This window comes from Coregonus clupeaformis, unplaced genomic scaffold, assembly GCF_020615455.1.
Source record: "Coregonus clupeaformis isolate EN_2021a unplaced genomic scaffold, ASM2061545v1 scaf0949, whole genome shotgun sequence".
In the NCBI taxonomy this organism is placed as follows: domain Eukaryota; kingdom Metazoa; phylum Chordata; class Actinopteri; order Salmoniformes; family Salmonidae; genus Coregonus; species Coregonus clupeaformis.
Genome location: NW_025534403.1, coordinates 50,888 through 67,121, shown reverse-complemented (window position 1 = coordinate 67,121; position 16,234 = coordinate 50,888). Strand labels below are relative to the sequence as shown.

General features: G+C 42.0%; 1 protein-coding gene across 1 annotated transcript; it reads left to right on the top strand.

Moving 5' to 3' along the window:
• The first annotated feature begins 8,482 nt into the window (after positions 1–8,482).
• LOC123486016 (ammonium transporter Rh type C) lies at positions 8,483–15,856 on the top strand. Its single transcript, XM_045217164.1, has 11 exons — positions 8,483–8,762; positions 9,530–9,722; positions 10,278–10,428; positions 10,634–10,781; positions 11,010–11,176; positions 11,392–11,529; positions 11,806–11,942; positions 12,271–12,395; positions 12,541–12,614; positions 14,407–14,492; positions 14,723–15,856. Exons 1-11 carry the CDS (start codon positions 8,537–8,539, stop codon positions 14,760–14,762), a joined length of 1,485 nt encoding a protein of 494 aa, XP_045073099.1. The 5' UTR covers positions 8,483–8,536; the 3' UTR covers positions 14,763–15,856.
• The last annotated feature ends 378 nt before the right edge of the window (positions 15,857–16,234 follow it).

The window sequence follows — 16,234 nt, the reverse complement described above, 5'->3', positions numbered from 1 at the left end:
AAACATACTGTATGTCTCTGTAACAGTCTGAGGAAAGAATGTACATATGCATCAACCAAGGTGCACGAACAAAGGAGCAAACTGGAAATGTCAGAGATACTCTGATAACTCTTGGAGGACAACTATAAAAATACATATTTATTATTAAAACCTAGTAAACCTCCAAACTGTAAGGGTTATTAGTGACATCCAGTTATTAATCACCTGTCGAAGGATGTATTCTCTGTGATGTGAGCCAAGGGAAGCTTCACTCTGAGCCAATGTGTTGCTCAGACTGCAGCAGTATCCTTTATCACATAAATCATGTTTGATTAGTTATCACAGTAGAGATGGTATGAGTGATGAGGAGCTTTCTGAGACAAAGGGAAAATCACTGGGCTTGGGCCTTAATGGAACTTTTACTGTTGTTCCTGTTTTCTTTGGCTTCTATTCTATTACTGTGTTATAGCAATGCTATAATGCAGAATGGGTGGATTATAAATCTTCTTGTGTCGTAAATCCCTGATTTAAAGGAAAAATCCACTCTAAAATGATATTTTGGTATTCTTTTCATTCTACTGTTGATACAGTCCCCAAATGTTTTGCATGTCAGCAGTCAAGTTTTCAAGACACTGCATTGCAGTGCTAGCTGTGCCACTAGAGATCCTGGTTAGAATCCAGGCTCTGCCGCGACCGGGAGACCCATGGGGCGGCGCACAATTGGCCCAGCGTCGTCCAGGGTAGGGGAGGGAATGGCCGGCAGGGATGTAGCTCAGTTGGTAGAGCATGGCGTTTGCAACGCCAGGGTTGTGGGTTCGTTTCCCACGGGGGGCCAGTATGAAAAAAAAGAATCTATAAAAAATAATGTATGCACTGTAAGTCACTCTGGATAAGAGTGTCTGCTAAATGACAAAAATGTAAATGTAAAGAAATATGATGCAAAACGCAGAGTGGATTTTCCTTTAAGGCAGCAAGGTGGAAAAATCTGCCGTTCTACCCTTTAGCAAGGCAGTTAACCTACAGCAACAACTGCTTCCCAGACACCAATGACGTCAACGTCGATTAAGGCAGCCCCCCGCACCTCTGATTCAGAGGGGTTGGGTTAAATGCGGAAGACACATTTCGGTTGAATGCATTCAGTTGTACAACTGACTAGGTATCCCCCTTTCCCTTATCTTCACATCTCCGATGCTGTGTCATTCATATTCACTGTCTCTCTCCTTCACAGCTATAGCCTGGTCCAGGATCTATGCTATCATTCCAACTCCTTGTCACGGAAAACAATGAAAGACATGACAATTCCATAAGTAGTTGGCATCCAGGCAATCACAGCTACGTTTTAGGAGAGAGGGCCCTGTTGCTTTCCACTGTACATCTTCTCTTATCCTCAGAGCTCAAGTGCTTTTAGATCCCTCAGTGGTGTCAGAGATGGTTAATAGTGTTATTGTATGGCAGCATTGGCAGGCAAACCACATTCACTGTTTTGGGCAGAGAGGGGTAAGAAAGCAAAACCCAGAAATTGCCTGAAGAATCTGTGGTGCGCTGTTCTGTGACTCACCTGCCTATTGATTGGCAGCTCTCCATGAGATCTTATGCTACATCACTGGTGGAATGTATCAGCACCGTGACAATGACAGTAGAGGACACCACACCATGTGATAGAGATAATTGTAGGAATGTAGTTTTGAAGATAAAGATCTAAATGCCTCCATAATATCCCTTGGTCACATTCTTTCACTGATTATTTTTGTTTGTGAAACGTTTGTATAACTCACCTTGGCCCAACTGAATTTAAGGTCTTCTGGAGGTACTGGAGGCTAGTGGCTATGTCTGACATTCACTCAAACTTTTAATTAAAACAAACACTGAAAAAACCTGAACTTTCTTTAAGGCATTGCCCTGGTTTAGTCTGTCTCTAATGCAGTGGCGGCTCCTGAAAAAATTCTCAGGGGGGGCAATTTTTCTGATGATTTAGGTGACCTACACACATTTTAAAAAAGATATGTCCAGCAACAACATGAAGACAGGGGCAGCATATAAGTCAATACCAGAAGCATTTATTGACTGATCTCAAAAGTGTTGGCTTACCAGGGTTGGTGGAGCCCTCAGTTTCATCTTTGCCTCGCAAAGCTAACTCAAACACTCCGCAAAACTTCACACACTGGATTAGCCGGCTGAGGATGTGGCGGTTCTTGCTAATGTCGTAGTAAATATATTTGTTATAGTGAATATGGAATATGATATGTTGAGTAAAATGTTGTGCTAAGATCTATTTAGGTCAGGAGCTGGTTATAAGTTCTGTTCCTATCCAATAACAATGGACAAAAGGGTCCTATCTTGTCAGCCTTGTCAGCAGGTGGCCAAGGACAACACCCACGCCATAGGCCTCTCAGTTCTTCCAACTCACGAGTTCTTGCTCTGAGGACACACACACACACACACACAAACACACACATCATCACTGTTAAACACACACACACACACACACACACACACACACATCATCACTGTTAAACACACACACACACACACACACACACAAAAATCCCCTCTCTTAGGCTGAACATTTGAAGACAGAGAACCCGACTCAGAGCCAATGCAACAGTGACACTAGCCTGGAGGTGACCTCGCCCAACTCATCAGGACCAATCAGAAGATCAGAACTACTAGATTCAACCTACTTCATTTATTGCATAAAATGTCTGCACACAATGAAACATTGTCTTCAGATAACGAACGGGTCCGTGCACGCGATTCCAGATATCTTTACCTCTGAATAAACTGCCTTTATTATACCATATCCACCCTGTCCAAAGTCTCTACTTGGTCTCAGTTCTCCAGTAAACTTGTGATTATCAACACTAACCTCATCGTTGTGGCGGCGGACAGCTAGCCTGTATCCCTCATCCAGTTGAGTGGCAATGTTCACTCCCCAAAGCAGACAATCTCAAACAGCTATCCATGTGGGTCTTTGACAGCTCATGTTTCTTAATCTTTCCTGAAAGATGGTGCATGTCCGTTACACACCAGTCGCTGTCCAAGCGGTGCTGTCTGCCGTGCCGCCTTCAGGGTGAAAGAGTAAGCAGGGGGTAGCAGAAGACTGCATTAGCTACATCGCAGCCTGCTAGCCAGGTTTTTCGTTCGTACTAATTTTTGGAAAATCCTCGGGTGTAGGACTTTCCGCCTTTAGTAGAAACCTGTTGAATTATTAAATTTGGTCTGGGAGGTCCTAATTGTTTCGTTGCCAATTTATCTTGATTTGTTCGCCGACAAAAAGTAACTTATTTCAAAGAGACAATCGAGTTGCACTGAACGCTATAGCAATCTTACCAGTAGTACGTGAATTGATTGACGCTGCTACCCGCTCTTTTCTTAGTTACGTTCATGGTTACGTTACGTATGACGAAAGCGCGTAAGTGCAAGCCCTCAGAAACCCATAGAGATTGTATTGAAAGCTCTGATATTTGAAAAAAATAGATTTTACATGGGAGTCTATGAGAGACTTCTGGGCGATTTTCAACCTGACTGAAATCGCCCCAAAGGGGGGGCATTTGAAGCACGACTTTAGCCTGATTGGACATTTAGTGGCAGATCAGACGTCTAGATTACAACACTGATAACTACTGTTGCCGTGATATAATTGATTAGAAAAAAAATCCCTTCCTTTTCCCGTTTGGCAGTGCGTCGCCCATATCGCCCTATTGAACACACCGCCCCTGCTCTAATGGTTAGTTATTCAAAGGCTGTTCAGGCTCATAACAATGAGGAGGTGAGACCCAGTCATACATTTATTTTTTAATAAGGTTGTTGTATTATTCCTAACCATCAGAGAACTCCTTATTATACAACTTATTAGATATGCAAGGCACTTTCATCCTCGTACAATTTCTTCTTTTTGTTACAGACAACATATTTTGTTGAAGTTATATCCTGTAGTTGAAGCCTCAGTGCCAGTCGGTTTGTGCTATCATACCAACTCCTAGTCACTTATTATCATGCCAATGTTATGGTTGGCTTGATAATGACAGCAATGAAGTTGGCATTGGCAAGACCACAAACAGAGATGGGACCAGGCTACCATAGTTGAACACTGGGGATAACATTGTAAAGAGACACCTCAAAACTAATCTGAAATGCAATAAGCAAAATGGAAAATTGATTTTAAAAAATGTGTGCTACTATAGCACATAATAATTGCATTTCATGTTGATTACAGTACAATATAAATTTAAGTTTTACCTAACAGTTTTTTATGCGTATGTCGCTAAAATCTTGTACAGTACCAAGACCATGAGTTTGTCCATAAATTCACTTCTGATTATCAACTGTCAGAAACTACAGTAGATGTTAGAATAGCAAAATAAACGCTCCAGGGCCTTGGTCATAGTTAAGATAAGAGTTGTCAGCGAGACACCAACTAAGACAGCAACCAACATCACGCTGTGTGTGTGTCTGTCACGCGTCTTCTTATCAGGCCCCATGTGCACGCGTCACCTGCATATCTAGAAAACACATGCAGTTAGGAGGATGTCCTCTTCTAGTACAGGTGTACAGGCCCTTAGTGATACAGTATACTGAGTTCACTAAGGGTTGTTTCAGAAGAGGAATATTAAATAATACTGTATTTCATCATATATACAGTAGTTGGCCTATGTGATTAGCTACCGGTGCCTTTAGAAGATGTTGAAATGAATATAAAAGATTCAGAAAAGCTTCTTTTTTTATGACTGATCAATGAAAGTAGAGTTTGGTAGGGGCTCAATCAAGACAAATTATAACTCAATATCACAGCTAAAGTTTGGGCCCTACTCAAAACCACATCAGGGAGTCTCCAAGGTAAACGAAACAACATTGATCCCTATCAAGGTCCAGGTGAGAGTCATTTTGTTTACTGAACATTTGTTTCAGGATTAGATTAGAATTTCTAATTCTCACACTCCTTTATTCGCTCCCTACACTGAACAAAACGTTCAGATTCCAGATTCCATTTAATTGAAAAGCCATTTCATTCAATATACTTTGTTCAAAATACATATTCAGTAGCAAGATTATCTTACCCCACATTATAAATAATCAATAATGACAGACTTCCGGGAGTATCAGGCCTTTGACCACTGCCAGTTACCTCTTAGTGTTCTGGTCTCTGCTAGGTACATACTGTATAAACCAGCCTGATACAGGCCTGCTGTTCAGGGAAGCCAGTGTGCACATGGAGTTATCTGATGCCCTTATAGCCTCAGATACACCTCATTACCACAATAATATTGGTCTATATGTGTCTATTTAAATTGATATAGACATAAACCAAACATTTGGTATGTTATCCAGCAGCATACAGTGAGGGAAACAAGTATTTGATCCCCTGCTGATTTTGTACGTTTGCCCACTGACAAAGACATGATCAGTCAGGTTTATTTGAACAGTGAGAGACAGAATCACAACAAAAAAATCCAGAAAAATGCATGTCAAAAATGTTAGAAATTAATTTGCATTTTAATGAGGGAAATAAGTATTTGACCCCTCTGCAAAACATGACTTAGTACTTGGTGGCAAAACCCTTGTTGGCAATCACAGAGGTCAGACGTTTCTTGTAGTTGGCCACCAGGTTTGCACACATCTCAGGAGGGATTTTGTCCCACTCCTCTTTGCAGATCTTCTCCAAGTCATTAAGGTTTCGAGCCTGACGTTTGGCAACTCAAACCTTCAGCTCCCTCCACAGATTTTCTATGGGATTAAGGTCTGGAGACTGGCTAGGCCACTCCAGGACCTTCATGTGCTACTTCTTGAGCCTCCTCCTTTGTTGCCTTGGCCGTGTGTTTTGGGTCATTGTCATGCTGGAATACCCATCCACGACCGATTTTCAATGGCCTGGGTGAGGGAAGGTGGTTCTCACCCAAGATTTGACGGTACATGGCCCCGTCCATTGTCCGTTTGATGTGGTGAAGTTGTCCTGTCCCCTTTGCAGAAAAACACCCCCAAAGCATAATGTTTCCACCTCCATGTTTGACGGTGGGGATGGTGTTCTTGGGGTCATAGGCAGCATTCCTCCTCCTCCAAACACGGCGAGTTGAGTTGATGGCAAAGAGCTCGATTTTGGTCTCATCTGACCACAACACATTCACCCAGTTCTCCTCTGAATCATTCAAATGTTCATTGGCAAACTTCAGACGGGCCTGTATATGTGCTTTCTTGAGCGGGGGGACCTTGCGGGCGCTGCAGGATTTCAGTCCTTCACGGCGTAGTGTGTTACCAATTGTTTTCTTGCTGACTATGGTCCCAGCTGCCTTGAGATCATTGACAAGATCCTCCTGTGTAGTTCTGGGCTGATTCCTCACCGTTCTCATGATCATTGCAATTCCACGAGGTGAGATCTTGCATGGAGCCCCAGGCCGAGGGAGATTGACAGTTCTTTTGTGTTTCTTCCATTTGCGAATAATCGCACCAACTGTTGTCACCTTCTCACCAAGCTGCTTGGCAATGGTCTTGTAGCCCATTCCAGCCTTGTGTAGGTCTACAATCTTGTCCCTGACATCCTTGGATAGCTCTTTGGTCTTGGCCATGGTGGAGAGTTTGGAATCTGATTGCTTCTGTGGACAGGTGTCTTTTATACAGGTAACAAACTGAGATTAGGAGCACTCCCTTTAAGAGTGTGCTCCTAATCTCAGCTTGTTACCTGTATAAAAGACACATGGGAGCCAGAAATCTTTCTGATTGAGAGGGGGTCAAATACTTATTTCCCTCATTAAAATGCAAATAAATTTATAACATTTTTGACATGCGTTTTTCTGGATTTTTTTGTTGTTATTCTGTCTCTCACTGTTCAAATAAACCTACCATTAAAATTATAGACTGATCATGTCTTTGTCAGTGGGCAAACGTACAAAATCAGCAGGGGATCAAATACTTTTTTCCCTCACTGTACCACCCTGCATCCTGATGCTGGCTTTCCTCTGAAGCTAAGCAGGGTTGGTCCCAGGATGGGAGACCAGATGCTGCTGGAAGTGGTGTTGGGGGTTCAGTAGAAGGCACTCTTTCCTCTAAAAAAAATATCCCAATACCCCAGGGCAGCAATTGGGGACATTGCCTTGTGTAGGGTGCCGTCTTTCCGATGGGACGTTAAACGGGTGTCCTGACTCTCTGTGGTCACTAAAGATCCCACAGCACTTATCGTAAGAGTAGGGGTGTTAACCTTGGTGTTTATTTAAGATCAATCACATCACCATCGACAGGAGTCAGGGCACCCAGTAGTACACTATCAACCCACACATCACCATCAACAGGACAACCAAGCCTCTATGTAGGCTGTAAATGAGTATCTTTTCTATTGCACTGACCTTAAATTCTATCAATAATGCACCAACTAAGTTGCAAGCTAGGGGTAGAAGATTTGGTACTGCAATTTGCATAGCCTTGGTACTCATCTCAACATTATTAGGTTACATGAATTATGTCTGCTTAAATGGGTTAAAATTATAATTAGTTTTTCCAAACATACATATTTAAATACATGTTAATTAATGCATTACAGACAGTGGATAGGGCAATATCCACCCCAAGATGCACATGCAGTTCAGGCTATGCTCAAACCCTACCTCCTAACCTGAGCACTCCGTTCAGCCACCCCTGGTCTGCAAAAACGTAACTTACACATAGAAATAGCGCACATAAAACATATATATCGCTTCTTAGACTTGCTTTCAATGAGAATGACAGATCTATAACTCACATTTCAATGTGAATTTGGTCTGGTCGCCCAAAAAGTTACATATAAAATTTTTAAATGTTGTATATATCTGTCTTTTGACTACAAAAAAATGTCAACCATGACCTACAGTATTTGTGGTTTCCCTGACCTTCTCTAATGTATAATGTTGTTTGAAATGAATACTGCTATATCAGTTCTGCTTTGTAATGTGTTCTCAGGGCAAGTCGTATTATTCTGTAAGTAAATCTCTGACACTACATTAAGTATGATATATTACATTACTTTAGGTTGCATTATGAATGGAATAGCGGTCGTACAATATCATACGAATTATAGGAAGTATATCATCATACGTCTTACCCGGTTGTACAGTACAATAGCATACGAATTGGATGACTTAACTTATCATACATCTTGGAGGATGTATAGGATTATACGGAGGACGTAAAGTACTATTCCACTTTCTCTGAGAACAGGTTGCTTGTTGCGCAGTAACAACAAAGGAGATCTCTTCTAACAACAAAAAATGGCAACCAAATTTCTTTTTTTCAGGTTTTCCTCTTAACCCTCTAATGCAACATGTTGTTTGTGACAAACAATCAAATGCACGGGACTCTCTGCTGCCTTTGGGACAGCTTCATGCCAGATGTCATATGTCAAGGTGTCAGAGGGCAGGAAGGGGGAGGGAGGGTTTGTCGCTGGGTAGGGCAACAGCTGGCACACACTGGGGACACACCTCTCCTCTGTCCCATATATATACCTGTACTGGTACAGCCTGTATTCTCAGGGTCACAGCCACACTCAGGGCAGGTCAAAGAACATCACTCTCTCAGCACTCACTCAGCCACCACCATGGGGAATTGCAGCCAGGGATGCCAAGACTTCATCTCTCGGCCTAAGAACACCAACATCCGTCTTAGACTGCCGGTAGTCTGCTTCGTCTGGCAGATCGCCATGATCATCCTCTTCGGAGTATTCATCCGCTACAATGAGGAGTCGGACGCACACTGGGTAGAAACCAAGGCCCATGACAACATCACCAGCGACATAGAGAATGACTTCTACTTCAGATACCCCAGTAAGTACATTCATAATCACTGGACTGCCTGGTGCATCCTTTAGGTTGACAATATACAGTAAATGTATGATTCATGGTTTCATCTTCATTGCAATGATAAAGAATCAGGTTATTAATAAGTGGCATGCTTGCTGTTTGATCAGATAATAACTTTTGATCTCTATGATGTTTGACAATTTCCCCTGTGAAATCCCCTAGACAACAATCTCAGTCTCAGTTATTTTGAAAGCATCTATTCATTAATGGACTAATGCAGTGACAGTCCAAATTTGCCTCTCTAACTTGGGTTAAAACTACGTATCCTCTTTACCAAATGTTGGTCAGTGGTTATTTCCAATTTGTCTGATTCTAGCTTGGTTTATACCAGCTTCTGATGGTGCATCTTTGCTGATAGCCAGGCTGAATGAGTGACAAGTTAAGTTTGATAATTGTGATGTTATGTGGCATCTGTTTCATCTTGTAATATGATGTGTTTTGATTTGTCAGGGATTATATCCTACCTGTAGCTCTGGCATGTAAACTGATAGGGTGTGTATCCTAAACCTGCTAATCTGATGATGACATATCCAATTGAACATGTCGAGTTAACAACTTTAAAACTTTGACCAAATGGTACAGAACATCAGGGCTGGTTTGATCAAAAACTATGCAACTACTGAGAGCCCCTTGAATTGGATGCAATAACATGTTGCATTAACTATTAGATTTATTTCACACTTTGAATAATTTATTCCCCCCCTCTCTACATCTAACCCTCCTCTCTCCAGGCTTCCAGGATGTCCATGTGATGATCTTTGTGGGTTTCGGGTTCCTCATGACTTTCCTGAAGAGGTACAGCTTCGGCGGGGTCGGCTTCAACTTCCTCATTGCCTCCTTCGGCCTGCAGTGGGCTCTACTCATGCAAGGCTGGTTCCACTCTCTAGACCCCCAGACTGGAAAGATCTACATCGGTATTGAAAAGTATGCAAGTGCACTGATGTGCATCTATGAGGCTGCAATTTGTTCAGTAATTAGAGTGAGAACTGATGAGGTATGCACACATAGGATCATACTGAGACAATGGCAGAATGGTTATAAGAGAAATAGACTGTACCATAGAGTCTATTAGGGTTACGCAAGCTGTCACCATGGGTTAAGCAGTGATGGGTTAAACCAGGGATGGGCAACTGGCGGCCCACGGGCCTCATGCGACCCGCGACCTCCCTTTTGTAAGCCCGCGGACCAATAAATAAAAATATATTAATCATATTATTATTTTATTTTATTTATTTGGGGGGGGCTCAGTCAGGGTCTCAACTTACTATTGAGAGTTAGAATAATAGAATACACAAGGTGCAATTTCAAAATGTGCATCAGCAGTCACTGAAAGAAAGCCAAGACCTGAAGGATTACTTACTGATCTAGTCATTCAGGTTTTAGTACTGTATGCATGACTGACTCTCTCACATGACTCTCCGTTAATAGTCATAACGCATCTCTGTCTCCACCCCACCCACCTGTGTCCTCTATCTGCAGTCTGATCAATGCTGACTTTTGTGTGGCGGGCTGTCTCATAGCCTACGGGGCAGTGCTGGGCAAAGTCAGCCCGGTCCAGCTGTTGGTTATGACCCTGTTTGGTGTCACTCTGTTCGCTGTGGAAGAGTACATCATCCTGAACCTACTTCATGTGAGTCCCATCAAGCACTCTCTGGACGTACAACTATTAAATCATACACACTGTATTAACCATGGTTGGATTAATGAAATTCACCCTATAACCTTGATATAGTAACTTGTTTATGTAACCTCAATGGCCTTTGACATCTGCCTACAGCCAAGTAATCACATGGTTTGGTACACATGCTAACAAATGACTGTTTCTGTCCCCACAGGCTAGAGATGCAGGTGGCTCTATGGTTATTCACACCTTTGGAGGTTATTATGGTCTGGCCATCTCCTGGGTCCTTTACCGACCTAATTTACACCAGAGCAAGCGTATGCAGGGCTCTGTGTACCACTCCGATACTTTCGCCATGATCGGTGAGTTGCCTGTCGGAGTCAGTAGTCGTTCATTGCATAAACATATGAATGGTTCTGATTTGCCTTGTGTGTGTTTCACTCTCTATGGTGATGGTGACCTATCTTTAGTTTGTAGAAGTTTCTGTCATGGCACTGTTCCTGTTCTGACACAGTTCCTGTTCTGAAGTGTGTGTGGTGATCAGGTGTGTTTGGTGTGTTTTAACTGTGTGGTCCCTTCTCTCTCCTCAGGCACACTGTTCCTGTGGATGTTCTGGCCCAGTTTCAACTCGGCCATCACTGACCATGGAGACGGTCAGCACAGGGCAGTCATCAACACCTACCTGGGCTTGGCCTCTACTGTCCTCACCACAGTGGCCATCTCCAGCCTCTCCCAGAAGAATGGCAAGCTTGATATGGTAAGGAACCATTACTGTGTGTGTGTGTGTGTGTGTGTGTGTGTGTGTGTGTGTGTGTGTGTGTGTGTTTGCACGTACACATGTAACATTCTCTGTAACTTTGTATTTGTGACACTAACTGACAACCTCTCAGTCTACATAATCCTCCTCTGCTCTCATCTCATTGACTGACATGTATTCGAGTCTCATGACTGGTGCTCTCTCTTGCATAACAGGTTCATATCCAGAATTCCACCCTAGCGGGGGGTGTTGCCTTGGGGACAGCGGCTGAGTTTATGGTCTCTCCCTACGGCGCTCTGATCGTGGGGTTCTTCTGCGGCATAATCTCTACCATGGGCTACCTCTTCATTTCTGTGAGTCTCACCCCTGGGCACCATCCACTCACAGCTTGAAGCTAGAATGGCTTGTTTTGTAGGCGTAGTAGGTTCTGTCCAAAGAAAGTTATTACAAAACACAAAACAATTATTTACCTCTTATGAATGATGTTGGGGGCACACTCAAAAAAGAATGTATAGCACTCTAAATGGCTGCCTAATCTTTATTGGGCAGATTCCTTTGCCATAAACGGTAGCACACTATTTGGGGCTGTGTACGGGTGTGTTGTTAAAACTTGACCTGTCTCCTTCCAGCCCTTCTTGGAGAAGACACTGAAGATCCAGGACACGTGTGGAATACACAACCTGCACGCCATGCCTGGGGTGATTGGCGGGATAGTTGGAGCCATCACTGCTGCAGCTGCCAGCGAGTCAGTCTACGGAAAGCAGGGGTGAGTCAAAAGACCTGAGGGCCTGAGGCTACACTGTCAAACCACACAAACCTGAACATGTACCCTTGTTACTAGACAATCAGAACACAGATTCACCCACACCCTCTCATCAACCAATCATATCACACAGTTACTGTATGTCACAGGACATATCTTAAACGATTAATGTCATTTTACACCAAACAATTTATGTCACAGTCACAGTTTAGACTGTAATCCAACAGTTAGTTTGCATTTATTTGGAAATATACATAATCATTAGAAGACTCAACATAAAGCTTAAATATGGGACACAATCTGACTCTATATATTGTTATTTTCCGACCAGGTTGATCAACACGTTTGACTTCACTGGAGACTTTAAGAACAGAACCGTGTTAACTCAGGGTGGATACCAGGCCGCTGGCATGTGTGTGTCCATCGTCTTCGGGATTGTAGGCGGAGCTATAGTCGGTGAGTTTGGCCGAGATAGCATAGCTCAGAGATAGAGAGGAGCCATGGGCATATAAAGGGTGACCTAGAGGTGACATGGGTGCTATAGGGGGTGACGTACCTGAAGGAGAGAGACTGAAGTTGACACTATCTCCTCTGTTCACAGGTTCCATCCTGAAGTTACCCATCTGGGGCGATCCTGCGGATGAGAACTGCTTCGATGATGAGATGTACTGGGAGGTAAGGGAACAAGCCACTCTTCACCGGATGTTCACAATATAACCACTAGGTGGTGCCATTGTCTTTGATTTAGTCTCACGTGACGAACTACAGACCACCTTAGAGATCTACACTACCCTTCAAAAGTTTGGACACACCTACTCATTCAAGGGTTTTTCTTTATTTGTACTATTTTCTACATTGTAGAATAATAGTGAAGACATCAAAACTATGAAATAACACATATGGAATCATGTAGTAACCAAAAAAGTGTCAAACAAATCAAAATATATTTGAGATTCTTCAAATAGCCACCTTTTGCCTTGATGGCAGCTTTGCACACTCTTGGCATTCTCTCAACCAGCTTCATGAGGTAGTCACCTGGAATGCATTTCAATTAACAGGTGTGCCTTCTTAAAAGTGAATTTGTGGAATTTATTTCCTTGTTAATGTGTTTGAACCAATCAGTTGTTTTGTGACAAGGGGTGGTATTCAGAAGATAGCCCTATTTGGTAAAAGACCAAGTCCATGTTATGGCAAGAACAGCTCAAATAAGCAAAGAGAAATGACAGTCCATCATTACTTTAAGACATGAAGGTCAGTCAATACTGAAAATCTCAAGAACTTTGAAAGTTTCTTCAAGTGCAATCGCAAAATCCATCAAGCGCTATGATGAAACTGGCTCTAATGAAGACCGCCACAGGAATGGAAGACCCAGAGTTACCTCTGCTGCAGAGGATACGTTTATTAGAGTTACCAGCCTCAGAAATTGCAGCCCAAATAAATGCTTCACAGGGTTCAAGTAACAGACACATCTCAACATCAACTGTTCAGAGGGAACTGTGTGAATCAGGCCTTCATGGTCAAATTGCTGCAAAGAAACCACTACTAAAGGACACCAATAATAAGAAGAGACCTGCTTGGGCCAAGAAACATGAGCAATGGACATTAGACCGGTGTAAATTTGTCCTTTGGTCTGGAGTCCAAATTGGAGATTTTTGGTTCAAACCGCTGTGTCTTTGTGAGACGCGGTGTGGGTGGACGGATGATCTCCGCATGTGTATTTCCCACTGTAAAGCATGGAGGAGGAGGTGTTATGGTGTGGGGGTGTTTTGCTGGTGACACTGTCTGTGGTTTATTTAGAATTCAAGACATACTTAACCAGCATGGCTACCACAGCATTCTCCAGCGATTCGCCATCCCATCTGGTTTGGGCTTAGTGGGACCCAACACACCTCCAGGCTGTGTAAGGGATATTTTACTAAGACGGAGAGTGATGGAGTGCTTCATCAGATGACCTGGCCTAAACAATCCCCCGACCTCAACCCAATTGAGATGGTTTGGGATGAGTAGGATGGCAGCGTGAAGGAAAAGCAGCCAACAAGTGCTCAGCGTATGTGGGAACTCCTTCAAGACTGTTGGAAAAGCATTCCAGGTGAAGCTGGTTGAGAGAATGCCAAGAGTGTGCAAAGCTGTCATCAAGGCAAAGAAAGGGTGGCTATTTGAAGAATCTCAAATATAAAATATATTTGATTTGTTTAACACTTTTTTGGTTACTACATGATTCCATATGTGTTATTTCATAGTTTTGATGTCTTCACTATTATTCTACAATGTAGAAAATAGTACAAATAAAGAAAAACCCTTGAATGAGTAGGTGTGTCCAAACTTTTGACTGGTACTGTACATCTGAATTGTTATGATTTAAAAGGAGAAAAAAATGAAAAAACTATCAACTATAGTAGTCAATAAAACTATTGCATTAAATTTAAGTATGACAATAAAACTGAAATCACCTATGATTTCTTCACAGCTCCCTGATGAAGATGAAGAGCATCAGGAGAGCATCCCTCCCATTCTGGAGTACAACAACCACATTATCCACAAGCAGCAAGACCTGTAAGTCCATTCAGCATGCTCTGTTTGATCATATCACAAAAATAGTGTGATATGTTGAAGTTATAATCAAGGATTAGTTTTAAATACAGTACTTGTTTATAGATAATCCTTTCTCAAACCATTATGGTCTCTGTTGATTGTAATGACTAATCATTCCACAAGATGGAGTACTGTAGGAGAAAATGTGTGTTTCACATTCTAAGTCTGTGATTTTCTTTGTCTCTTCACAGATCTGAGTCCAACTTCTCTGTAGAAAACTGTGAAAGCTAAATACAGAAATGTTAGGACACCACTACCCAAACACGTGCTGCTGGACCACGGAACAACCACGGACCAACCACGGAAATCCAACAGACAACTGCACTCCCCCTAAATGAAGACACCTAAACAAGGCACCTTTAAGACACGCTTTATTGAATCTTATGTTAAGGTCATTAGATACATTTGAAGCCATTTGATACTGTATGTGCCTCCGTCCCCCGTCACCCACACCATTAGATCACATAGACACTTCCTGGATGGTTATGTACTGTCATGAAGCACTGTGTGCTGAATTCTGGCAAAATGCTGATCTATTGAAAGGACCTCAAAGATTTGCACTTAATCCACATTATGGATGTCCAACTATAACCTACTACACAAAATGGCCAATAAAGCTTTTCCTGAGCATTGGTATACTCTGTAATATATGTATTTACACAAAACAATCACACGTTGTGAAATCTTTGATCACAACCACTCTGAATTGAATGAGGATGAGGAAAGGATTTTTTATGAAATTACTTTGACCAATCCTCATTTTGTAGCCTTGTATGTTGGACATTTTTTTCCCATTTTCTTTTGTCTGAGAAAAATGTGTTTTAATACAGCTGGTGCATATGTAAGGAGGAAAGTAATTTTACTTTTAGTTAATCGTGAATATCTTGTTTATAGTGCTTTGTAAAAACCCAAAAGGGGTTTGCTCTATTTTCCCAATGCAGGAGTACCATTTGAGCCCCCAATGTGATCATTTTCTTTGTTTGGGATAAAGATTTACAGTATTTAACCAAGGAGTCAGTGATGAGTAATAGAAGTACATTTAAACTTTACTTGAAAGTTTTTGGTAATATAATGTATTTAAACAGCTTTTAAAGCTATGTATATGCAAACACATTTTCATCACTATCTCTAATGATTGAATGGATCCCCTGCCTTCTGAGATGCCCTCTATGTCTTCCACCTCTTAATTATGTTTTTACTGTACTGTTGTCTGAGTGACAGAAGTTATTTAGATGTTTTATGTAAATCTTATTCTATACATAAAATCATGTTTATTTAAATGTTGCTACTCATATAACTTAATAAATCAAATGTGATGTGAGATATACCATGTTTGCCTCTTCTCCTTGAAGATAGCTCCACAGCCTTGCAAGATGGATGTTAGGATGTGTATATCTGATGTCATGCTCAGTGTGAATGAGAAGATACTGTACACAAGATGTACATACAGACCAGCATGATCAACATGTACCGTCACAGGTGGGACCTTTTGAATATCCACCACTATGGTGAGGTAATGAAGGGCTTAAATCAATGAACTGCAGTCAGGAATTTTGGAGAGGGCAAACGCTTTTCACTGCACACAAAATTGCTTTTTCGCAGCAGGTTAGGAAAATTAACATAGCACGTTAGGAGACTGAGGTTAAGGTTAAGATAAAGGATTTGGGTTAGAGTTAGCAAAAATGATCTCCTAACCTGCTACG